The 26,873-nt window shown below is 43.9% G+C and overlaps 1 protein-coding gene across 1 annotated transcript in view; it reads left to right on the forward strand.

The window, feature by feature from the left end:
- The window catches only part of LOC308121391 (uncharacterized protein), a 119,834-nt gene that overhangs the window by 69,330 nt on the left and 23,631 nt on the right, over positions 1 to 26,873 (forward strand). The window contains exons 9-16 of the mRNA XM_080482601.1: positions 5,353 to 5,454; positions 5,693 to 5,746; positions 5,850 to 5,917; positions 6,064 to 6,168; positions 14,138 to 14,307; positions 14,404 to 14,506; positions 14,751 to 14,912; positions 14,992 to 15,079. Of these exons, the coding sequence (XP_080338727.1) occupies positions 5,353 to 5,454; positions 5,693 to 5,746; positions 5,850 to 5,917; positions 6,064 to 6,168; positions 14,138 to 14,307; positions 14,404 to 14,506; positions 14,751 to 14,912; positions 14,992 to 15,079 (852 nt within the window). The remainder of the gene's footprint in view (positions 1 to 5,352; positions 5,455 to 5,692; positions 5,747 to 5,849; positions 5,918 to 6,063; positions 6,169 to 14,137; positions 14,308 to 14,403; positions 14,507 to 14,750; positions 14,913 to 14,991; positions 15,080 to 26,873) is intronic.

A 26,873-nucleotide genomic window follows, 5' to 3' on the forward strand; every position in this document is an offset into this window, starting at 1 on the left:
GGACTTTTATAGTTGTGCGTCATGGTCCGACCCCTGCTGCGGTCAGGCTGCGTCTCAGCCAATCTCCTTGGGCTGGTCTCAGGTTTCCAGACCATGGCAGAGTTGGTGGATCCCCCTGGTGGTGAGCTGCAGGGGTGCAGCTTCTGAGGTGGGGGCTTGGGGGCCCCCTGGTGGAGGGTCACGTGACCAATGGTGAATTTTGCAGTGGTGACCACATGTTTCTTTGTACTCAAAGAAACGTGGTCAACCCCCCCCCCCCCCCCACTTGTCCGGAGTGGGGGTGAGCATGGTGGTCTAGGCTCAACAACCAACACACCCCCACACATCAACACCCACTCTATTCTGTTTGAGAGAACGTCCCTCCAGGTGAACACCACAAGGTACAGATTGGGACAAAATTACATTTTGGTAGATCGTCAAGGTCTGAGGACACTTTAGTTCACAAGTAAGTAAAGCCAGATCTTGATCATCTGAAAGAAGTGTTCTTCTGAACATCTGTAGTATATAGTAGGGATGTCCCGATCCGAACGGTAGATATCGGATCGGGACATCTGTAGTATATAGTGGTCCCAGTGGCATCACTTCAGATTCCGCCAGATATGTTACTGAATTCATTAACAATATCCATAATTACAGAAATGAATAGCTGAGGTGAGGATAAAAACACGACAACGTCATCTGCACAAGAGGTAATTTTATGTTCCTTCTCTCCTATTGTTATTCCCGATACATAAGTATGCAGTCAAATAATTCCGCCAAAGGTTTTGTTGTGGATATTTTGTTGTTGTTGTCAGTGCTGTTTGGAATAAAGTGTTAAAACAAGGTCTTTCAGTCAGGATTATTTGATTGAGGGACAGAATCATACAGAGAGCAATCAGAGTTCTGCAAGATCAAGAGTGCGACTCCCAGGTTGCGAGTCCGAATAAAGCGGGTAGGGGAAGGAGGGGTAGGGGCACAATGGGGCTGTTCTCCTTGAAGCTCATAGAAACGGCATTTAGTTCTCACACAGATAAGCTCAGAGTCTTCACTAGTTTAAAGCCAGGAAGCTAGGAAGCCTATGATCATAAAATATAATGCAGCCTTCATGGGGCACTTTGATTGTAACAGAGTACAAGGCACAATATCATGAGTATAAGGCCAAGATATAATTTTACCACGACAGTTTCAATGCTAAATGTGGAAAAGTCTTTGCTATCGGGAAGCGTTCAGAACACTGCCCAATACTTCTGACAACAACTGCAGATGATCTATAGTTTGGATCCAGTTCAGGAAGTCGCCCCCAAACATCCAACAAATAGTCAGCACCTTCTGTTTGTATTTTGAAGTAAATTGTATTATTGTCAAAAGATTTAAGATTTAAGAAGCTTTATTGTCATTGTTCAAGTACAACAAAATTCCATTTGTTGCATCACTAATAGCAGCAGCAGCAGGTCACATTCACATTTAAAGAAAAAAAAATAGTCTTTGGTAAGGTGCGGTATTGAAGTGCAAGTTCTTTTGGGGGGGGGGGGGTCATGATCCCTGCAGCCATGGGGAAGAAGCTATTCTTCAGTCTGTTGGTGGAGCTCTCATGACTCTGAGTCTTCCAGAGGGGAGGGTGGAGAACAGAATGTGTCCTGGATGGGCGGGGGTCATTTCGGATCTTTGTGGCCCGTCGGAGGAACCGGCTCGAGTAGATCTCCTTTAGGCGTGGTAATGGGGATCCAATGATCCACTGAGAGTCTTGATGACCCGCTGCAGTTGTTTTCTTTCATTTGCAGTGCAGCTGGGGTACCACACTGTACAACCGTAGGTGAGGACACTCTCTATTGAGCAGTGATAAAAGTTTTTCAGCAGAGGTGGAGGGAGTTTGTTCCTCCTCAGCATTCTCAGGAAAAAGAGTCGCTGCTGGGCCTTTTTAATGATGTGGGTGGTGTTCACAACCCAGGTCCAACCCAGGTCCTCCCAGTCCGAGGAACTTGAAGTTTTTGACCCGCTCTACTTCTTCCCCATTGATCCTCAGACCTGAGTGTGGTGTGGTCCTTGACTTACGGAAGTCAATGATAAGTTCTTTTGTCTTCCGGGGGTTGAGATTGAGGTGATTGTCACTGCACCAGGTTGCCAGTGCTTCCACCTTCTGCCTGTACGGTGTTTCGTCATTGTTTTTGACCCGTCCAACAATGGTTGTGTCGTCAGCGAATTTGATTAGGGTGTTTGAGTCATGGATGGCGACACAGTCATGGGTGTACAGCGTGTACAAGACTGGACTCAGAACACAGCCCTGGGGAACAGCAGTATTGAGGACGATGGTGGAGGATGTGGAGGTGCCCATCCTGACCTGCTGGGGTCTGTTAGTCAGGAAGTCCTTGATCCACAGGCAGAGGGAGGTTCCAAGTTGCAGTGTCTGCAGCTTGTTGATCAGTCGGCTGGGGCTGATGGAGTTGAAAGCAGAGCTGAAATCCACAAACAGCATCCTGATGTAAGTGTTGGGGCTTTCAATGTGGCTGAGAGCGTTATAGAGGGCGATGGAGATGGCGTCTTCTGTGGATCTGTTGGACCTGTAGGCGAACTGATGTGGGTCAAAGCCAGGTGGGATATGGGCCTTGACGTGTTCCAACACTAGTCTCTCCATGCATTTCATGATCACCGGAGTTAGGGCCACAGGCGGGTAATCATTCAACCCTGTGATGGCAGAGGATTTGGGCACAGGGATTATGATGGCAGTTTTCAGGCAGGTGGGGACTGTGGCTTGCTGCAGCGAACGGTTAAAGATGTTGGTGAATACAGCGGCAAGCTGATGGGCACATGATTTCAGCTCCCTCCCCGGTACACCATCCGGTCCTGGTGCTTTGCTGGTGTCGATGCCTCGCAGGACTCGCAGTACCTGGTGTTGTTGGATGGTCAGGGGCTGGTCATGCTCTGATGGTATCAGCTGTGTGTCCTCCGCTTGTCTGCTGTCCTCTTCAAAGCGTGAGAAAAAGATGTTAAGTTGATCTGGGAGAGAAGTGTCGGGGGGGGGGGGGTTGTATCGTTTGTAGTCTGTGATGTTCTGGATGCCTTTCCACATGGAGCGGGGGTTGTTTTCCCTGAAGCTGGCCTCTATCTGCTCTCTGTATTTGGTTTTAGCAGCCTTAATGCCTCTGTTCAGGTCCACTCGAGCCTTCCTGTAGGCCTCCCTGTCTCCTGCTCTAAGTGCTGAATCCCTGGCCTGGAGTAGTGCTCTGGTCTTAGTGTTGAACCAGGGTTTTTGATTGGGGAATATTTTCACCCGTTTCCTCGTTGTTACATTGTTCATGCAGAAACTGATGTATGACAGCACAGAGGAGGTGTGGAGCTCAATGTCTGGTTCCTCAAAGAGTTCCCAAATGGTGTCCTCAAAACAGTCCTGCAAGGATAGTGTGGCCTCCTCAGGCCAGCACTGTATGGACCTGTACTGTGGCCTCGACCTGCAGATGAGGGGCTTGTAGGCTGGGGTCAGAAACAGGGAAAGATGGTCTGAGTGTCCGAGATGAGGAGAGGGGCGAGCTTTGTAGGCTCCAGAAATGTTGGTGTAGACCTGGTCTAGTGTGCTGCCCTTCCTTGTTTTAATGTCCACATTCTTCTAGAATCTTGGGAGCACAGTCTTTAAGTTGGTGTGGTTGAAGTCTCCAGCCACAATGAAGAGGCCCTCTGGGTGTTTGTTCTGCTGCCTGCTGATGCTGCCATGCAGTCTGCTCATAGCTACATTAGCGTTAGCTCGTGGGTGGATGTAAACAGCAGCTACAACCACTTGGGTGATTCCCTGGGCAGATAGAAAGGTCTGCATCTTAACAGCAGGAACTCTAGATCTGGACAGCAATGTCTCTCAATAACAGTCGTGTCCGTGCACCAGCCGTTGTTTATATAGACGCACACACCTCCTCCTCTTGTCTTACCCGAGTCTGATGTGCGGTCCGCCCGGTATATTGTCCGACCTGTTAGCGCCACAGCCAGGTCCGGGATGTTTCCGTGCAGCCATGTCTCCGTTATTACCATGATGCAGCTGTCCATCCCTTTGTTAACATCACCTAGTTTGATCTCGTCCATCTTGTTGACAAGGGAGCGGACGTTGGCGAGAAAAACACTTGGAACCGCTGGTTTGTGCGGAGACGCAGCTAGCCTAGCTCTGATGCCGGCTCATTTGTCCCGCTTCAGACGTCTTTCGCAGCGCCGCCGTGGTTGTCTCCTTTCTGTCCGCTCCCGCCGGCGTATCCTCTCGGGGAACGAGTCGAAGCCTTCCGGGATCCAGCCGCTCCACTTTGGTTTCAGGCTGATAAGTTCGGCAAAAGTGTAAGTCCTTCTCGCTGTATAGCTGCTGACTAAAGAGGAGCACCGGGTCGCTGCGTCTACACGCGCCGCCATCTTGGAACAAACATCAAGACGCCTTCTCACATTGCAATATGAAGAGCATCCATAAACAAATCCAGTTTTATCTGAATGTATGAACATGGGGAGTCATTTCTCCAGTTTGGACAGGCTGATCAGTCTGGAGGAACCACAACCCCTTAATGAAGGGGGGAGACAACCTCTTGTAAAGGAATCCAAATCCGTATCTGCAAGGGGGACGACTAAGTCCTGACTAAATGTTTTATAAAATTCAGGACCGAGACTGTCCAGTCCTGGGGCTTATCTCCCTTCTTCTTCATGCTGATCCAAACCATTTCTAAAGCTCCATTCAAACTAAAGCTGAGTTTACCAGCTTGGTTCTTTTCACAGAAACTCTTCACATGGATGCATTCGGTGATATAATGGTATCTTTCAAAATATGCAAATCTCCTCTGAAGGACCTCGATTTACTTTTCAGTTTTGATGGAACTGTTCGAGAAGAGCCAGTTGGCCACAACACAGAAACTGATGTGCCTCCAAACATCAGAGATGTTCCATGGTGACAGCAGGATGCTCCTTCTCCTCCATAGTCTGCAGGAGAAAAGAGCTCACATTTTGACTTATGTCATTACAGAACACTTATTTCATTTGGCATCAGATCATTTTCACACAGATGTTTATCTGGTTTTATAATATATAACCTGTAGATGGTGGGACCTTCACAGTGAAGCAGCTGCTAAAATGCTCCTTCTAGACCCTTCTAGACCCTTCTAGACCCTTCTATACCCTTCTATACCCTTCTACTGAGCCATCACCAATCCACCCAATGCTTGTGTATTTTATATCTGTTTTAAAGTTTGTAGACTTTTGTTGACCCGGTTCCAAATGTTCTGAAATGTGTTCCTTCCACCAACTTCAGAAGGAGTTCCTATTTTCTATGAAAGGTTCCATTGACCTGCTTGGCCTGTGTTTCTCACTGTGTTCACTGGATTTGTTCTTTGCTCCTGCTGATGGTGTCGTTGGTTTCAGGTTATTCTGATCATTCAACTTCCATCATGTTGGCTTTGAAACGAATTTCATCAAGAAGCATGTCATCGGCCCAAAGTCTGGAAGACATCTCCTCACAAACAGGCAACGCACACAAACACTGGCATTCCATTATCTTTGGTCATAATTTCAATAACGACTTTATGAAAGAACCTTTAGTACAAAGAATCTATTTTCATTCTTTCAGAATTCTTTCAGAACTTTTCCCTGTGAAATCAAAGCATCGGTTAACTTTTTGAATATAATATAAACAAGAATATAATAAAGAAGAAAATCAACATTTAATTGCGAGGAATATTTCAATGATTTTCTGTCTTTGTAGAAGGAAAGAACAGAAATGAAGCAAGAGAAGAGCTGAACCTGAGCAGTGATGATGGTAAACACCTCCTGTTTGGAAATGGAACCAGCATCTTTCTGGGATTCAGAAAAGGAAATACTGTGTGCTGCTGTAAAGACTGAGAGTAAATGTTTGCTTCCAGCTTCTTCACCTCCTTCATGTGAGCAGATGAGAAGCAGCAAGTCTGTACCTGTGTTTCATCAGGACGAGGTAAATATAAACTCCCAGGTAAAGATCCACAGCTTCATCAGGTGGAATGAACGTGTTGTTTACATCACAGGACTGTCTGTGTCTTTGACCTGTCTGTGTCTTTGACCTGTCTGTGTCTTTGACCTGTCTGTTCTTCATCTCATCAGACAGACAGTGACAGCACGTCTGAAACCACCACAGGGTATCGGAGAAACACCAGCAGCTCCACCTCCAACATCAGCATCTCCTCAGGAATGGCCTCAGTGTCGTCGGTATGTTCACCAGCACAGTGAATCATCGTGCAACAAGATCACTGCAACATTTCTACACACACACAAACATACACACTCTGACACAAACATCAACAAATGGTAAATATTGTAAAGTTTGTGCTGACAAAGTTTCTGCTTCTGAAACCGTTTTATTTGTCTGTTGTGAGGTTTTTTTTTTAGTGCAAAGATTCCTGAAATGCTAAAGTTCTGAAGCTCAGGAGCAGAAAGCAAACCAGGAAATCTCCCTAACTAGAAGCAGCCAACCAGAATCAATGCTTCCTCAAACACGCCGCCTGGCCACGCCCACCCAGGAGACAGCAGCAGGACAGTCTACTTTATAGTCCACTTCCATTGTAGTGACAATGTTAAGCATGAAGTATAGATCTGAAAGAGCACATGACACTTATTATAAAACCTTTTGTCATCCGCAAGAAAAACCCCAGAAAAACCAGTGAAATGAAGTTGTGATTCTCGATCTCCGCCCATCCACCTTTCTCTACCTCCTCCATCTTGCTGTGACGTAGGAGGAGTACCAGCCTCCAGCAGCCAGGCTAAACACACAGAAAAGTGAACAGATAGAAGTAACCTCTGACATTTCACACTGCTCAGCGGTAGTGGAAGACTTTTTTAAAGCAGAGTATGAGTGTTGGAGGTCAAACCGAACACATTCGGGGGAATATTGACGACCAACCCGGAAACTACGCCACAGACTCAGACATTCTGAAGACCAGACGCCAACAACGATTGTCAAGGCGATGTGATTGAGTCCATATCAGTTACCGTGGAGACGACAGAATAAAAACTGTAGATCTGATGTGTTACTACATGTTCCACTCACCAAGTCCACCACGGGGAGTCCACGGCCTCTCGCCTCACAGCCAGAAGAAATGTCCTGTCGGAGGACCAATGAGGGACTTGTAATGAATGAACTCTGCCGTCAATCTGTCTCGTGTAGTGAATGCCTGCTCCAACGAGCTGACAGTATAGACATATGCTAGTAGAACTTTCACTATATGTGTAGAGCCTCTAGTCTACACAATATAGTGGACGATCTACTGTATAGACATACACAATCTTACAGAGTTCTACTACTATATATCTATGTATTAGATTATTCTGTGTTGAAAATCCCCACAAAAAAAAGCACCAAAACAACATTTTTTATTTTTTTATTAGTTTATTTAAGAGGGACGTTCTGTCCCTCTTAAATAAACTAATAAAGAGAGCGTTGGTACAACAATAGCTACCGATGCCTTGCCCATGAGCCATCCAGCCAAAGGCTAATTTGCAGAGCCGGTCCCCAACATGAAACAGACACAAGCAAACAGTTGTACATAGTTATACAGAAAACAGATTTTACATTACAGATTTTTTAAAAGTGTATTTAATGTCTGCATGCTTGGTTGGTCTTTAAGCAGCGCTTTGCTTTGCGTATTTAATAAAAATGTCGAGACTTAAGAAATTGTGTTTCTCTAAAATTGTCCAGTAGTGCCGCCTCATGGGCTGTCCTCCTGTCCATCACTTTTAGTGCCTGTTTGTACAGAGAGGGGACAGTTTTCCTGTCCCCACACAGTGATAGAAGATGAGACATGTGAGAGAATCATTTAGCAGCATTCATGGATAAACAAGGTTTTATTAAACGGAAGCAATTCAAGTTGGTCTGGATCCTTTGTGATATTGTCTTTGTGTCCACGTCCAATTCTAAGTGGCGGTCCCAGACAACCCCAAGACATTTTGTGTCTCAACATTATCAACTGGTTTTTTGTTTCTCAGTATCTGGAAGTTCTCCAGGGAGTTATTGCGCAGAGAGAAACACATAGCAACTGTTTCTGAATGACTCAAAGACAGACAGTTGTCCTCTAACCATGGCGAGACACTGACCAACTGTTGAGTAACTCTGCAGCCATTTCTGGAGTCTTAGCTGGGACATAAATAACGCTGTCATCAGCATAAAGTTGACACTCAGCCTCTTTGCAGATGTTTGGCAGGTCATTTATATAAAGACAGAGCAGCAGGGGGCCCAGTATGGAGCCTTGAGGAATCCCTGTTTTGTATTCCAGAGGGGCTGAAATTGAGCCATTTATTTGTCCACTCTGTCCTCTGGACTCCAGATAAGATTTGAACCAACTGAGAGCCTGCTGGGAAAAATGTAGTTTTTGAAGTTTATTTTTCAAAATGTTGTGGTTGACTGTGTCAAAGGCCTTACGCAGGTCCTAAAACACTGTCCCAGCCACGTCCTAAAACACTGTCCCAGCCACGTCCCAGAACACTGTCCCAGCCACGTCCTAAAACACTGTCCCAGCCACGTCCTAAAACACTGTCCCAGCCACGTCCCAGAACACTGTCCCAGCCACGTCCTAAAACACTGTCCCAGCCACGTCCCAGAACACTGTCCCAGCCACGTCCCAGAACACTGTCCCAGCCATGTCCTAAAACACGGTCCCATCCTCGTCTTAAAACACTGTCCCAGCCACGTCCCAAAACACTGTCCCAGCCACGTCCCAAAACACATTCCCAGCCACGTCCCAAAACACTGTCCCAGCCACGTCCTAAAACATTGTCCCAACCACGTCCTAAAACACTGTCCCAGCCTCATCCTAAAACACTGTCCCAGCCACGTCCTAAAACACTGTCCCAGCCACGTCCCAAAACACTGTGCCAGCCACGTCCTAAAACACTGTCCCAGCCACGTCCCAAAACACTGTCCCAGCCACGTCCTAAAACATGGTCCGAGCCACGTCCTAAAACACTGTCCCAACCATGTCCTAAAACACTGTCCCAGCCACGTCCCAAAACACTGTCCCAGCCACGTCCTAAAACACTGTCCCAGCCTCGTCCTAAAACACGGTCCCAGCCACGTCCCAAAACACTGTGCCAGCCACGTCCTAAAACACTGTCCCAGCCACGTCCCAAAACACTGTCCCAGCCACGTCCCAAAACACTGTCCCAGCCACGTCCTAAAACACTGTCCCAGCCACGTCCCAGAACACTGTCCCAGCCACGTCCTAAAACACTGTCCCAGCCACGTCCCAGAACACTGTCCCAGCCACGTCCTAAAACACTGTCCCAGCCACGTCCCAGAACACTGTCCCAGCCACGTCCCAGAACACTGTCCCAGCCATGTCCTAAAACACGGTCCCAGCCTCGTCTTAAAACACTGTCCCAGCCACGTCCCAAAACACTGTCCCAGCCACGTCCCAAAACACATTCCCAGCCACGTCCCAAAACACTGTCCCAGCCACGTCCTAAAACATTGTCCCAACCACGTCCTAAAACACTGTCCCAGCCTCATCCTAAAACACTGTCCCAGCCACGTCCTAAAACACTGTCCCAGCCACGTCCCAAAACACTGTGCCAGCCACGTCCTAAAACACTGTCCCAGCCACGTCCCAAAACACTGTCCCAGCCACGTCCTAAAACATGGTCCGAGCCACGTCCTAAAACACTGTCCCAACCATGTCCTAAAACACTGTCCCAGCCACGTCCCAAAACACTGTCCCAGCCACGTCCTAAAACACTGTCCCAGCCTCGTCCTAAAACACGGTCCCAGCCACGTCCCAAAACACTGTGCCAGCCACGTCCTAAAACACTGTCCCAGCCACGTCCTAAAACACTGTCCCAGCCTCATCCTAAAACACTGTCCCAGCCTTGTCCCAAAACACTGTCCCAGCCACGTCCTAAAACACGGTCCGAGCCACGTCCTAAAACACTGTCCCAACCATGTCCTAAAACACTGTCCCAGCCACGTCCTAAAACACTGTCCCAACCACGTCCTAAAACACTGTCCTAAAACACTGTCCCAGCCATGTCCTAAAAAACAGTCCCAGCCACGTCCCAAAACACTGTCCAGCCACGTCCTAAAACACTGTCCCAAAACACTGTCCCAGCCACGTCCTAAAACACTGTCCTAACCACGTCCTAAAACACTGTCCTAAAAAACTGTCCCAGCCACGTCCCAAGACACTGTCCCAGCCTCGTCCTAAAACACTGTCCCAGCCACTTCCCTCCATCTAGACTTTTGTTAATTGAGCCTGTCAGGTAGCAGGTTACCAGTTCTGTTGAATATGTTGAGCTTCATTTTGTTCAGTATAATCAGTCCATTGGTCCACCACAACCTTTCCTATCCCTTTAGAGATGACAGGGAGAAGTGAAACTGGCCTGTAGTTATTAACATGTTATTAACATGGTCAGTCTCCGGATTTAAAGATTGGCCAGATTAGACCTGCTTTCATCCCCTTTAGTGACGGACACATTTACCAGGTGAGTTCTGGCCCGGTTAGAGAATCTTTGTGTTTCTTAAAAAAATCAGTGTCCAAACCAAATATATCCTTGGATTTGGAAGTTTTGAGTTTGATTGTTTGTTTAACATTAGTTTAGTTGGATTACTCTAACGAGAATTTGCAACTTCTATCGGGTTATTAATTAGCTCCCCATCGATAATTAGTTGTTTGGGACCTGGATCTTTTTTTAGTTAGTTAAGAGGCTTCTAAAGATTCCATTATCAGTGTCTAGGTTAGTTAAGAGGCTTCTAAAGATTACATTATCAGTGTCTAGGTTAGTTAAGAGGCTTCTAAAGATTGCATTATCAGTGTCTAGGTTAGTTAAGAGGCTTCTAAAGATTCCATTATCAGTGTCTAGGTTAGTTAAGAGGCTTCTAAAGATTGCATTATCAGTGTCTAGGTTAGTTAAGAGGCTTCTAAAGATTACATTATCAGTGTCTAGGTTAGTTAAGAGGCTTCTAAAGATTGCATTATCAGTGTCTAGGTTAGTTAAGAGGCTTCTAAAGATTACATTATCAGTGTCTAGGTTAGTTAAGAGGCTTCTAAAGATTGCATTATCAGTGTCTAGGTTAGTTAAGAGGCTTCTAAAGATTACATTATCAGTGTTTAGGTTAGTTAAGAGGCTTCTAAAGATCACATTATCAGAGTTTAGGTTAGTTAAGAGGCTTCTAAAGATTGCATTATCAGTGTTTAGGTTAGTTAAGAGGCTTCTAAAGATTACATTATCAGTGGTTAGGTTAGTTAAGAGGCTTCTAAAGATCACATTATCAGAGTTTAGGTTAGTTAAGAGGCTTCTAAAGATCACATTATCAGTGGTTAGGTTAGTTAAGAGGCTTCTAAAGATTGCATTATCAGTGTTTAGGTTAGTTAAGAGGCTTCTAAAGATTACATTATCAGTGGTTAGGTTAGTTAAGAGGCTTCTAAAGATCACATTATCAGTGTTTAGGTTAGTTAAGAGGCTTCTAAAGATTACATTATCAGTGGTTAGGTTAGTTAAGAGGCTTCTAAAGATTCCATTATCAGTGGTTAGGTTAGTTAAGAGGCTTCTAAAGATTGCATTATCAGTGTTTAGGTTAGTTAAGATTGACTTTTTAGATGCCAGAGCCATTTGCTTCATTAAATGACATGTTTTTAGTGATGCAGGGCAAAGACTGGCGTTTTATCAGATATTAAATTGGCTTTGTGTATTTCTGAATTACTTGTGTTACACTGTTTGTGAGTAGATTGCAGTACTCATTTAGGTTCTGCATTTGTAAGACAGGATTCCAGTTAATATTACACACATCGTTTTCCATTTGGGGCAAATCTTTTTTCTGAATATCTTTCATGGTTTTATTTTTTGCCCCCTGTGTAACATATTGCAGACGCTCCTCTCAGTTTTCTCATTCCCAATGTGATGTTGTGGTCTGACAGTCCTGTTATGAGGTTATAGGTTTTTGTTACACTCTCCGGGTTATTAGTAAAAATGAGGTCTATTAAAGTTTTACTAGTTCTTGTTAGTCTGGTTGGCCCAGCAATTTGTTGCTGTAACTTATATTTTGAGGTTATTATTTTCAGTTTTTGTTTAACACGTTTGTTGAACCAATTAATATTAAAATCTCCAAGCACAATGGTTTCACTATCATATTTAAACATTTGAAGCAGTTTGTCCAGGTTACTATAAAAAGATACCTTAAAAGATGGCGGATTGTATGAAGTTACAATATTAAAATTCATTCTAGGAGATAAAACAATGTTTAAAACCAAACATTCTAACTCACAGGGGAACTTTAAATTCAGTACATTTCAGTGTGTTTGGAACACATACGAGCCCCCCTCCCCCCCTTTACCTGTTTGTCCTGATGAAAACCAGAATACCCGGGAATGTGGATCATATTTGATGGTATATCAGTTTAACCAGGTTTCACTCAGAGCCAGATAGTCCAAGTTAGAGTCTGTGAGCAAGTGTTCTTTGATATGAGACTTCTTATGTTAAGATTACCTCCAAGAATCCCCCCTGATTTACATTTGGGGTCCCAGATTATTTTAGCCTGATCTACAGTTTGGAAGTACCTGTACTCCTCTTGGATTTCTCTTGCCCCTGGTTGTTTGTGCTGCTGGTGGAGCACTGAGGCGTGTGGCCCAGACCCTGGCAGAGATACACACTCCCCCCCTGTAGAGACTCCCTATGCACTCCGGCGTTCTAATGGAGCTCTGTTGACAAGGGGTGAGCTGATTCTCCTTACTAGTGATGGGGAAGGTCCCGGTACAGGCTCCGCCGGGTGAGCACCCGCTGCACTGCTGATGGAGTCTGAATGAGCTGCTGTCGGTGGTGGGGGTCTCGTCGGCAGCGATGTCAGCATAGCCAGTGGTGTTGGAGGTCCAGGCAGTAGAGGTGGAGGTCCAGCCAGCAGAGGTGGAGGCCCAACCAGTGGTGTTGGAGGTCCAATTGGATGAGGTGGAGACTCAAGTGGCAGAGGTGGAGGTCCAGGCGGCGGAGATGGTAGCCCAGCTAGCAGAGGTTGTAGTTCAGCTAGCAGAGGTGGAGGCCCATCTGTCAGAGGTGGAGGCCCAGCAAGCAGTGGTAATAGCCCAGCTAGCAGAGGTGGAGGCCTAGCTGGTAGTGGTGTTAACCCCATTAGCAGAGGTGGAGGCCCAGCTCGTAGAGGTGGAGGCCCATCTGTCAGAGGTGTAGGCCCAGCTAGCAGAGGTGGAGGCCCAGCTTGCAGAGGTGGAGGCCCATCTGTCAGAGGTGGAGGCCCAGCTAGCAGTGGTAATAGCCCAGCTAGCAGAGGTGGAGGCCTAGCTGGTAGTGGTGTTAACCCCATTAGCAGAGGTGGAGGCCCATCTGTCAGAGGTGGAGGCCCAGCTAGCAGTGGTGTTAGCCCCATTAGCAGAGGTGGAGGCCCAGCTGGTAGTGGTGTTAGCCCCATTAGCAGAGGTGGAGGCCCAGCCAGCACCGGAGGTGGTCCAGCTAGCCTTGGGGCTAATCCAGGTAAAGGCTGTGGCCCAGGATTTAGTTCAACATCAGCAGCCAAGAGACGTATCAGCAAAAGGTTAAACCCCCCAGGAGTGGTCTACCTGTGGCAGTCTGGTCCTGCTCACCTGGGGGGGCCTGACATGGCCACAGTCCAGTCCTCTTTTGAACAGCATGTGCTGAGTCCGTCTGGCTGGATACAGAGTTTGATCATTGGACATGTTGAACTCAGCAGAAGACAGAAAGTTCTCCACGCCACTGGGGACGAAGTTGACGGCACAATCCAAAGTCTTTTCTGCTCTTTGAAGGACTTTGGCAGAGGAGACGCAGGACCTGCCAAACTGTGTGTCTGCACCACGGTAGCCATCTTGAAATAAAAAAGTAATTTTTCATGGATTTCATGCATATGAAAATGCAGCATTCCCTGTGGACTGAGAGAACGTGTCCCTTCTTCTACGTCACTTCCACATTCCTCTCCAGTCTCTGACCTCCTGGAGAGGTTCGCTTGTCAACAGTGCAAAATTCTGAAAGTGTCAATTCCAGGGGCCTACGATGAAGGCAAATACACCTTGGACTGTTGTTTTTTAAGGCAAGAATTATTAAATGAACATGCGATATGGTGTCATAGGCACTTTAAGCACCACCTGACGAGTCTTATCAAAGCCTTCGATGAGCAGATAAAACAGATGATGTGACCTTCGATGTATCATATGATACTTCTCTTACTCCTCAGGTCAGTGGAAGCAGAAACAGTATTTACCCTGGTGACTTTCCCGAAGTGGACGTGCAGGGGAGTGTCCAGTTTGCTGTGAACTACGTCCAGAAATTGGAGGAGTTCCACATCTTTGTTGTGCTCTGCAGGGGGCTGGCCATAGCTGACAGCAGGAAGAGCCGCTCAGACCCGTCAGTACTTCTTTAGTCATCACAAGCTGACATTGCATGTATGGACCAGGTGAGAGAGTATACATGGTTTCTGATTACTTTGCTGTGTTGTCCCAGGTATGTGAAATGCTACCTTCTTCCTGACAAAACAAAGCTGGGAAAGAGAAAAACCAGCGTTAAGAAGAAGACATTAGACCCAACCTACAATGAAATCCTCAGGGTGAGATCCTACAGCTTTCTTCAGCCCACTTCTAGAATCTGAATTAAATCCAGGTCTGCACTCATACAAACACTGTCTGTTTAAAATGAAAATAACTATTTGACTCTAACTGACAGAAAATAGAATGACTGTTTCAGGATGCTATGTATGCTAGGAGAAAACTATATATACACATTTATTCATTAAACAAAACTTTATATTTGCTTTGATTGTTTCTTCTTACTTCCACTTCTGCTGTTCACAGTTTAGAGTCTTGATGGAGGTGCTGAAAACGCAGAATCTGAGTGTCTCCGTGTGGCACAATGATGTGTTTGGTCGGAACAGCTTCCTGGGACAGGTGGACCTTGACTTGTCAGAGTGGGACTTTGGTAACACTCAGATTAATGAGTACTCACTGAAAGCCCGGGTAAAAGTCTCTTCTCTGTGTGTTCTGTATGATCCTGTCACAGTAGTCTGCTTTTACTGACTTCAGCTTCCACCTTTAGGTCTCAGGACAAACGTCCCCTTCACATCTAACAGACAGCAGAGGACAGATGAGAGTCGCCGTGAGGTTCCTCCCTCAGACTTCCCACAGTCAGTCGACATCTTCTCGAAAAACTTTCTCCTAAAATCTGATCTCTCTCTCTCTCTTCTTCTTTTATTGTTGTCCTGTTCGGCAGCTTAGGCAGACAATATGATGTGATTGAGAGTCTTCCAGTGTCAGAAGAGTTTTTGCTCTTGCAGTAGGAAGAGACTTGGAATCTCCTCCTGTTGCCTGATCAGAAGCTGGCTTGGTTGCTGTAGACGACTGGAATGGGAACGCTTAAAGAGAGCAGTGCTGAGCCCAACGTCCCACCGACCCTCTGGAGGGGGAGTCGGTCAGGCCTTCACACTCCCTTTTTGAACCCATAAGAAGAAGAAGAAAATTCGGCAGTGACGTCAGCCGGCAGGACTTTTCATACTCCTATAAGAAGCTGCTGAACAAAGACGTGTTCCTGTGAGATTCCTCTGACAGCAGACCACGCCCCCTCACAACAGGCCACACCCCCTCACAGCAGCTACACGTCCGTGAAGTGGCGTTTTAACTTTTCAACTGCACAGTTTATTTCTCGCCTCCACTGCTTTCAGAAATACATTTCTCTGAACTGTTCCAGTAATAAAAGAGAAAGTTTTTGCCCGAGCGCCATGTTGGTCCGGTCTTAACTACAGGATCTGACAGCATTGAGTGATGCGTTCAGGGGCATCACGTAAGCCAGCACTCTGACTTTTTAACGAGGTGCGGGGCTCACAGTAGCGATGTTACAAGCTAAACATGATTAAAATATGACTGATAGTGATTAGTGAGCTGGAACACGCATGCACGGCACACGGCAGTCCACCTCCACAGTTCAGCCAGGACCGTTGGCACGGCCCAAACTAATGTCTTCGGCCAGAGGGAGCTGGCCAAAGGACAATGCAGGACCTGCACTGCCGAACTTTCTTCTTGTTCTTATGGAGTATGAAGGGGCCTTTAGGCTGGCAGTGGGGGGATGTAGGGAGGTGATTAAGCCCCTGATGGGAATCAAGTGTGCTGCCTCACCTCTCTGCCCATAAAAGAGGAGCCGCTCGGGCTCTGGTGTGACAGGCGGAGGAGACAGATGCAGGACTGCAGAGTCTGCATGTGAGAGTTTGACGTTTTGGTTTATTTAAATAAAAGAATTATGGTTTAGGGAGCTTCTGACTCCGTGACTCTGTGGGGGAACCTGGTGGTGGTGTGCACAACTGCCACACACACACATACAACAATGATTTTGATTTGTGCATGAATTTCGCAAAATTATGAAAAAATGGACGCCCAAAAAAGCTTTGAGATTCTCATGTTGGGGTGGAACACATGACCACCCACTGCATCTTGTGCTGTATATTAACTACAACTAGGTCTGTGAGACATCACTAGTTTGTGCATATACATACACATGCATGCATACGTACATATACACATATAGAAACAAACCCATTCCCCTACAAGTGTGGTCCTAAAATCAAAAGAAAAGACAATAAATGACTCTACATTTATGTGCATGTACCACTAAATCATATACTTTGACTTGATCCGTGTCTCAAAAACCTTTTAACCCCATGAGTACGAAGACGAATGTAAACCACGTGCATAACTCTCCAGTAGCTGATTCTTTAGTTTCCTTTTAAATATGGAGCGTGTGGCTGATTGTTTTAAGTTGCTTTCCAACTCATTCCATAAGTTTAAACCTCTATGACATATACTCAGACTGGTACATTTTACTTTTCTATATGTACCTTTGAGAAGCAGTTTATTTCTGGTGTTGGTGAGAGGGTGACTATAATGGAACAAGTTCGCATAATCTAGTATTTGACCTGTTAACATTATACATAATACCTGCATTGTGATAAAGATTCACTTCAGGAAGCTTTAGGAGACCATGTTTACGGAAGAGAGCATTTGTTTGAGAGTTTGGCACCGACCATGAAATGATTCTTAGAGCTTTCTTTAGTAGTGTCAGAAGTTTTGTAGTGTAAGTAGAGTATGTATTGTTCCTCAAACAGAGATCTGTACAGTGATAAGAGTGCATCCATTGGGACCAACTGTCTGATTTTAAGTAGTAGGCTTACAATTTTAGACCATTTTTTTAACTAGCTGTATAATATGTATAATGTAAGAATTCATCTATATGGATTCCTAAAAACGTTATTGAATCAACTGTTTTAATATCTATACCATCTATTTTTATATTCAGGGGTGGGAGTTAATAAGCTTGTCTTCTTCACACTCCTTTTCGAGCTAGAGTGTTGATATTATTTTTTCTTTTATTGTATTTTTTTCTGGCTTTTATGCCTGTGTTGTGTAGCTCGAAATACATTTGGAAATGAAAAATGAAATGAAATTCAATATATACAGTTATGACTGAGCAGAAAATAATATAAAAGGTCTTGCTAATATTTAATTATAATTTATTACATTTACAACAAGTCTTTACTGATCAAGTTCAGGAGCTTTTCAAGCTGATCCATGTGCTTGTGTCACATAAACAAAGTTGTGTCACCTGCAAAGAGTATTTTATGAATATCACAAGAACAATGTACAAATTCATTAACATAAACAATACACTAAAGAAGTCCCAGAATAGATCCCTGGGGAACACCAAATTCAGTTTCCCTTTTCAGAATTGCCACCATTTCTATTTATGTATTGCTGTCTTCCATAAACTTAGTCCCTGAACCACTGGAGAGCCCCGCCCCTGAACCACTCGAGAGCCCCCCCACACCGTAGTGCCACAGCTTTCCAAGTAACATTTGGAGGTCGATAGTATCGAACGCCTTGGAAAGGTTGAGAAAGGCTCCAATTCCAATTCCTCCTCTTTCACATGCATCATTTATTTTCTCAGTAAGATCTAAAATGGCCGTACTTGTACTGCTGTTTTTCCTGAAGCTTTATTGGGAAGAGACCAGTATGTTGTGTTTATCTAAGTAATAAGCTAATCTTGAGTAGAGTACTCTTTCAAGTACTTTTGACATGGTTTGCAGAATCGATATAGGCCTATAGTTTTGCATGTTCTATTTTCTGAGATTGAGGAGAATCTGTGTATTACATCTATACGTAGCTTACTGGGACTGGTGGGAATGAATAATGGTCCCTGGACGCGCTTTGAGTCAGCTTGAACAAAGCGCTATATAAATCCAAGCCATTATTCTTATTCTTATTATCATTTCTGGAAAAGAGGTCTGTGCGTTCTGCAGGAAAAGTAGCACATCATCTGCATAAAGACACATCTTATGGGTTACATTTGCTGTTCGTATTCCTTTGTTTTGTTATTGTTCTGTCTGATGGCTGCTGCTAGTGGTTCCATAGAAATAGCAAAGCGAGATGGTGAGAGTGGACACCCCTGTCTGGTGCCTCTCTCAAGATTGAAGCCTGGAGAAGTGTGATCCTTTGTTTTGACACAGGCACTGGGTGAGGTGGACAATATCTTTATCCAGGACAAGTAACTGTAGTGTCACAAGTAACACTTTCTCATTTACCCTATGAAAAGGTTCTCTCTGCATATAAGGAGGTGAAAATGGCCTTTTGTTTATTGTGGTGGCAGTGGTCTATAAGATTAATTAATCTACGTGTATTGTTAGTGGAGTGGTCTATAAGATTAATTAATCTACGTGTATTGTTAGTGGAGTGGTCTATAAGATTAATTAATCTACGTGTATTGTTAGTGGAGTGGTCTATAAGATTAAATAATCTACGTGTATTGTTAGTGGAGTGGTCTATAAGATTAATTAATCTACGTGTATTGTTAGTGGAGTGGTCTATAAGATTAATTAATCTACGTGTATTGTTAGTGGAGTGGTCTATAAGATTAATTAATCTACGTGTATTGTTAGTGGAGTGGTCTATAAGATTAAATAATCTACGTGTATTGTTAGTGGAGTGGTCTATAAGATTAATTAATCTGCATGTATTGTTAGTCATTTCATTTTTTCATTTCCAAATTTATTTCGAGCTACACAACACAGGCATAAAAGCCAGAAAAAAATACAATAAAATAAAAAATAATAATCAACACTCGAGCTCGAAAAGGAGTGGGAAGAAGACAAGCTTATTAACTCCCACCCCTGTTCATAAACTTAAATAATAATGATAATGTGGCTGCTACAATAACACTGTTAAAATAAAACAGAAAAATAAAACAACAACAAAAACAGCCAAGACATATAGTCTATTAGATAATGTAAGATATTACTAATACAATATAATCACTTAGTTATTTCTTGTTAACTGAATTACATGTTATATCCTCTTACAATAATAACAACCTTAATGATAAAAATAATGATACCAATAACAATAATAACAATAATAACAACCTTAATGATAAAAATAATGATACCAATAACAATAATAACAATAATAACAACCTTAATGATAAAAATAATGATACCAATAACAATAATAACAACCTTAATGATAAAAATAATGATCCCAATAACAATAATAACAATAATAACAACCATAATGATAATAATGATCCCAATAACAATAATAACAACTGCAATAGTATAATAGTAACAACAACAATAGACTTCATCATTAGCTAGATCTGACCATTAAAGTATTAAAGTATACATTACTTTGTAACACCCAGTAGTAATCAAGTACCCATTTCCTCCTTCTGGTATTTTGACCATTTTTTTATATCTTGATTTGAACTGATGAATATTTGGACATTGTTTGTGCTCTACTCCCATTTTGTTCCAGAGTTTAACTCTCAGACACACACATACTTTTCCTAGTGGAAGACACTGCTTGAACCTTAAAGTTATCACACCCCCTCAGGTTATACCCCCCCCCCCCCCCCCCCCCTCAGGTTATACCCCCCTCAGGTTATATCCCCCTTCTGTGCGTGCAAAAAGCATTTGTATTCTTGCAGGTAGCACATTTTTGTTAGCTTTAAACAGAAGTTGGGCAGTAGAGAATTCAACTAAATTATGCAATTTTAACATTTTAGACTGAAAGAATAATATCTTAGTGTGATCACAATATCCTACTTTGTGTAGAATTCTTACAGCCCGTTTTTGGAGTATAACAAGGGGGTGTAATGAATTTTTAGAGTTATTGCCCCAAACTTCTACACAATAATTTAGATATGGCAAAACTAAGGAACCATATAATAGAAATAATGCATTGTAATTTAATAAGAACTTGTCTTTATTAATGATTGAGATGCTTTTGGAGACTTGACCTTGTATGTGACTGATGTGTGGTTTCCAGCTTAAATTACTGTCAGTGGTGACTCCTAAGAATTTAATTTCTGATACTGGATCTAAAACTACACCGTCTATAATTACTGGGTCTGGTTTTCCATTATAATTACCCAAAAACATTAATTTTGTTTAAGTTGAGGGACAATTTGTTAATGTCCATCCATGTTTTTAATTTCCTTAGTTCACAGTTTAGATTAGTTACTAAATTACTATAATTGTCATTAGAATAGAAAATGTTTGTGTCGTCTGCGAAAATGACTAATTTTAATAATTTTGACACATTAAAAATGTCATTAATGTATAAATTGAACAACTTAGGGCCTAAGACAGATCCCTGTGGGACCCCACAACCAATGTCCAAATATCCTGATGTAAATCCCCCATCTTCACATCCTGTTGTCTCCCAGTTAAATAGCTTTGAATCCAACTCAAAGCCACTCCCCTTATGCCATATCGGTCTAATGTTTTTAATAATATAGAATGATTAAGTGTATCAAATGCTTTTTTCAAGTCAATAAATCCTCCAGCTGCATGTTTCTTTCCCTCTAAGCTATTGGTAATCCCTCTAAACTATTGGTAATCCTTCTAAGCTATTGGTAATCCCTCTAAACTATTGGTAATCCTTCTAAGCTATTGGTAATCTCTTCTATTGCATCGACGATGGCCATTGAAGTTGACCTTGCTGCTCCAAACCCAAACTGACCTCCATTAATTAGTTCATGCTTCTCTATGAAATGGTCCATTCTACTGTTCTGAAGTTTCTCTAAGATTTTAGAAAAGTGGGGGAGCAGAGAGACAGGTCTGTAGTTAGTGAGGGAGCAGAGAGACAGGTCTGTAGTTAGTGTGGGAGCAGAGAGACAGGTCTGTAGTTAGTGGGGGAGCAGAGAGACAGGTCTGTAGTTAGTGTGGGAGCAGAGAGACAGGTCGGTAGTTAGTGGGGGAGCAGAGAGACAGGTCTGTAGTTAGTGTGGGAGCAGAGAGACAGGTCTGTAGTTAGTGTGGGAGCAGAGAGACAGGTCTGTAGTTAGTGGGGGAGCAGAGAGACAGGTCTGTAGTTAGTGTGGGAGCAGAGAGACAGGTCTGTAATTAGTGGGGGAGCAGAGAGACAGGTCTGTAGTTAGTGGGGGAGCAGAGAGACAGGTCTGTAGTTAGTGTGGGAGCAGAGAGACAGGTCGGTAGTTAGTGGGGGAGCAGAGAGACAGGTCGGTAGTTAGTGTGGGAGCAGAGAGACAGGTCTGTAATTAGTGGGGGAGCAGAGAGACAGGTCTGTAGTTAGTGGGGGAGCAGAGAGACAGGTCTGTAGTTAGTGTGGGAGCAGAGAGACAGGTCTGTAGTTAGTGTGGGAGCAGAGAGACAGGTCTGTAGTTAGTGTGGGAGCAGAGAGACAGGTCTGTAGTTAGTGGGGGAGCAGAGAGACAGGTCTGTAGTTAGTGTGGGAGCAGAGAGACAGGTCTGTAATTAGTGGGGGAGCAGAGAGACAGGTCTGTAGTTAGTGGGGGAGCAGAGAGACAGGTCTGTAGTTAGTGTGGGAGCAGAGAGACAGGTCGGTAGTTAGTGGGGGAGCAGAGAGACAGGTCGGTAGTTAGTGTGGGAGCAGAGAGACAGGTCTGTAATTAGTGGGGGAGCAGAGAGACAGGTCGGTAGTTAGTGGGGGAGCAGAGAGACAGGTCTGTAGTTAGTGGGGGAGCAGAGAGACAGGTCGGTAGTTAGTGAGGGAGCAGAGAGACAGGTCGGTAGTTAGTGGGGGAGCAGAGAGACAGGTCTGTAGTTAGTGGGGGAGCAGAGAGACAGGTCTGTAGTTAGTGGGGGAGCAGAGAGACAGGTCGGTAGTTAGTGGGGGAGCAGAGAGACAGGTCTGTAGTTAGTGAGGGAGCAGAGAGACAGGTCTGTAGTTAGTGGGGGAGCAGAGAGACAGGTCTGTAGTTAGTGAAGATGTGTTTGTTCCCATTTTTATGTATTGGTATAACTTTTGCAATCTTCATTTTATTTTGAAATGTTCCTGTTTGAAACGATAAGTTGCATATGTAGGTGAATGGTTTCACGATACCATATATAAGTTGTTTAACTAGTGTCATATCTATATCCAACAATCTGTAGAGGATTTATTCTTACACCCGTTAACAACATCTATTATTTCTGCTTCAGTTCCTCCAGACTGAAACATGGTTTTTGAATTAATGTCTATCAATGACTCCGTTTCGTTGCTACGACACTCCGGAATCTCTGCTGCCAGATCCGCTCCAACATTTACTAACAATCTCTTAAAACTTTCCACAACATCCTTCATACTATGATTGTCATTGTTCATCAGTGAAATAGTTTAGATATGAATTATTGTTTGTAGTACCTTTGATTATAGTGTTTAGTATTCCCCATACCCCTTTCATGTTGTTCTTGTTTTTATATAATAGATTGGTATCATATAGTTTCTTAGTATTTCTTAATATATGGGTCAGTTTATTTTGATATGTTTTATATCTGCTTTCAGAGTATTCTGTTTTTACTCTAATAAACTGTCTATATAGAGTATTTTTCTTCTTACATGCATTTTGTAAACCCTTGGTTAACCACGGACATTTTATTGTTTTGCTGTTTTTACTAAATTGCTGAATTGGACAGTTTTTATTGTATACTACACTAAAGATTTCCATGAAAGTATCATAAGCACTATCTACATCATTCTTGTTATATACCTCGTTCCAATCTTGTTTTATTAAGTCACTATAAAGTGAATAAATTGAGTCCTCGGTTTTTGCGCGTCTATAAGAATATTTTAGAGGTGATTTTTGATCGAACCCTTTATCATCATACACAGTAAATACAGGCAGATGATCCGTTATATCACAAAGTATTAGTGAACTGCATATTGTTAGTGAAGATGTTGTCAATGAGGGGAGCACTGTGCTCTTATTCTGATAGGTCTGGTGACCTTCGGGTAGAAACTCAAACTGTACATCCTATTAATATACTCATCAGTAGTCTTATGTTTATTTGGATCGATCAAATCAATGTTATAATCCCCACAGATAAATAATACTTTGTTACTTCATTCTGAGAAGGTTTTTTCTGCCCAGTTTGTAAATATTTCCACGGGTTAGCCTGGTGACCTGTAGAGACAACTAACTATTATATTTTTCTTTTTTTCATTGATAATTTCTATTGATAAGCATTCAAGCAAGTTGTTTATTGATGCTGTCATATCTTCTAATATTTTGAATTTAAATTCCTTGAGGACGTATATAGCAACTCCTCCCCCTTTATTGGTTCTGTTTACATAGTTTAACGTATAATTATTTAACTCAAAAACAATGCCTTAATCCTCATTAAACCATGTTTCTGATATTGCAATGATACTAAATGGATGCTCAAACTGTTGTACGTATTCTTTGATTGCGTCAAAATTCGCATACATGCTTCTACTATTGAAATGAATAAATGAGAATTTTCCTTCTATTTTAACAGAGTTGTTAAATTCATTCTCAGTGTAGTATTTGCAATTAATTGCGTTAGATGTTAAGAACAGGTTATCTGGGTCTAACTGATCTTCCAAATCTAATGCATTATGTTCGGTGTACTCTGAAGTTTTCAGCTCTAAGAGCTCATAGTCCCGGATTCTTTGCAGTAATCCTAGGTCACTGCTATCAGGTATATGAAGTATGATTGGATGTCATTGCATGAGTATCTCTTCATTATTATGTCATTGACCCACTAATGAATTCATTCATACTTATTCAGTTCTTCAATGTCTCTTATGACCAATACTTTAGCGTTTTCAGGTGATCCATTAAGTTTATTGTATATTTTACAATTGCACCGGAACCGGAACTCCACACTTAGTCAAGTGGTCTATAAGATTAATTAATCTACGTGTATTGTTAGTGGAGTGGTCTATAAGATTAATTAATCTACGTGTATTGTTAGTGGAGTGGTCTATAAGATTAATTAATCTACGTGTATTGTTAGTGGAGTGGTCTATAAGATTAATTAATCTACGTGTATTGTTAGTGGAGTGGTCTATAAGATTAATTAATCTACGTGTATTGTTAGTGGAGTGGTCTATAAGATTAATTAATCTACGTGTATTGTTAGTGCAGTGGTCTATAAGATTAATAAGATTAATTAATCTACGTGTATTGTTAGTGCAGTGGTCTATAAGATTAATTAATCTGCGTGTATTGTTAGTGGAGTGGTCTATAAGATTAATTAATCTACGTGTATTGTTAGTGGAGTGGTCTATAAGATTAATTAATCTACGTGTATTGTTAGTGGAGTGGTCTATAAGATTAATTAATCTACGTGTATTGTTAGTGCAGTGGTCTATAAGATTAATAAGATTAATTAATCTACGTGTATTGTTAGTGGAGTGGTCTATAAGATTAATTAATCTACATGTATTGTTAGTGGAGTGGTCTATAAAATTAATTAATCTACGTGTATTGTTAGTGGAGTGGTCTATAAAATTAATTAATCTACATGTATTGTTAGTGGAGTGGTCTATAAAATTAAATAATCTACGTGTGTTGTTAGTGGAGTGGTCTATAAGATTAATTAATCTATGTGTTGTGGTGTGCACCTTGAGGGAGGTTCTCCCAAGCAGAATGCAGTGGGTGTGTCGGTGACGTGCGGGGGTGTGTTGGTGATGGGGAGGTGTCAAAAGTGGAAGTGCTGTGACGCACAGGTGAGATGTTTGACAGGTGAACTGTCATGTGGCTGGAGGCAATAAAGAAAGCCGACTCGACTCCTTCGTCCGTCTCATCTTTCCCAGCCTCCACATTGGTGACCCTGACATTTGAACATGTCTATTGAAACCAGCAGTGGTGCAATCGCCGCAGCTGCTGTCAGACTGCCGGAGTTTTGACAGCACGATCCGGAGCCGTGGTTCCAGCATATCGAGGCTCAGTTCCATCTACGAGGGGTAACGGTAGATGACACAAAATACTTCCACGTCGTCGCTGCGCTGGATTCTTCCACCACCCGCAGAGTTATGGTTCTGCTTCGGGACCCGCCGGAGCACGGAAAATACACCGCACTCAAAATTCAGCGCCTCCGGCTGTTCCAGCTGTCTGATGCTGAGCGAGCAGAGCGCCTTCTGTCTCTCAACGGCTTGGAAAAGCTGATGGAGAACATGTTGGGAGACAGTAAACCCAGGAGCTGATGGAGAACATGTAGGGAGACAGTAAACCCAGGAGCTGATGGAGAACATGTTGGGAGACAGTAAACCCAGGAGCTGATGGAGAACATGTTGGGAGACAGTAAACCCAGGAGCTGATGGAGAACATGTTGGGAGACAGCAAACCCAGGAGCTGATGGAGAACATGTTGGGAGACAGTAAACCCAGGAGCTGATGGAGAACATGTTGGGAGACAGTAAACCCACGGAGCTGATGGAGAACATGTTGGGAGACAGCAAACCCACGGAGCTGATGGAGAACATGTTGGGAGACAGTAAACCCAGGAGCTGATGGAGAACATGTTGGGAGACAGTAAACCCACGGAGCTGATGGAGAACATGTTGGGAGACAGTAAACCCAGGAGCTGATGGAGAACATGTTGGGAGACAGTAAACCCACGGAGCTGATGGAGAACATGTTGGGAGACAGTAAACCCACGGAGCTGATGGAGAACATGTTGGGAGACAGTAAACCCAGGAGCTGATGGAGAACATGTTGGGAGACAGTAAACCCACGGAGCTGATGGAGAACATGTTGGGAGACAGTAAACCCAGGAGCTGATGGAGAACATGTTGGGAGACAGTAAACCCAGGAGCTGATGGAGAACATGTTGGCGCTGAGGGGATCAGGTGACGCTGAGTTCCTCTTCATCCAGCTGTTCCTGCGTCAACTACCTGCTCAGGTGCGCACCGCTCTGGCCAGCTCTCCGCTCGTGCGCACTAAAGACTATGGTGGGTTGGCGGAAGAGGCTGACAGGATCCTGTTCGCGTCACGGTCGTACGGAGTGCAAACAGTTCTGCCGGCGCAGCTTGGAAACCAGCCGAAGGAGGAAGCACAGGCGGCGGTCGGGGCGGTTATGGATCGACTCAAGAAAGACGTCCAGCTGTGTTTCTTCCACTGGCGTTTCTGGAGCAGAGCCCAGCGCTGCACGCCACCCTGCTCCTTCTCTGCAGGGAAACGCCAGACCCGGCGCTCGATAGCAGCTGTGAGCGCCGGGAACACCGGGAAGCTGCTGATTATTAAAGACACTGGATCCGGGAGGCGTTTCCTCGTGGACACCGGAGCGCAGCGGAGCATCATCCCCGCCTCCTTCACCGACGTCGCGAGCGGCGGGAAGGGGTGGCCTCTGGATGGCGGTAACGGGACTCCCATCCGTTCCTTTGGCACCAGGTTCCTGACTGTGGGGTTCAATGGCCGTCAGTTCAGATGGGATTTTGTCATGGCTGCTGTGTCCGTGTCCATCCTGGGAGCAGACTTCCTGTGCGCTCACGGACTATTAGTGGACATGTCGAATCACCGCCTGGTGGACGCCGTCTCGTTCTCCTCTTACTCCTGCACTTCGCCAATATCTTAGCGTCAGGGGATGTGTAGCAGCGGCTTCTGGCTGAGTTTCCCGAACTGACGGTCCCTACCTTCTCAGCCTCCAGCGTTAAACATGGAGTGGAACAT

Source organism: Lipophrys pholis (assembly GCF_963383615.2).
Source record: "Lipophrys pholis genome assembly, chromosome: 16".
Classification (NCBI taxonomy): domain Eukaryota; kingdom Metazoa; phylum Chordata; class Actinopteri; order Blenniiformes; family Blenniidae; genus Lipophrys; species Lipophrys pholis.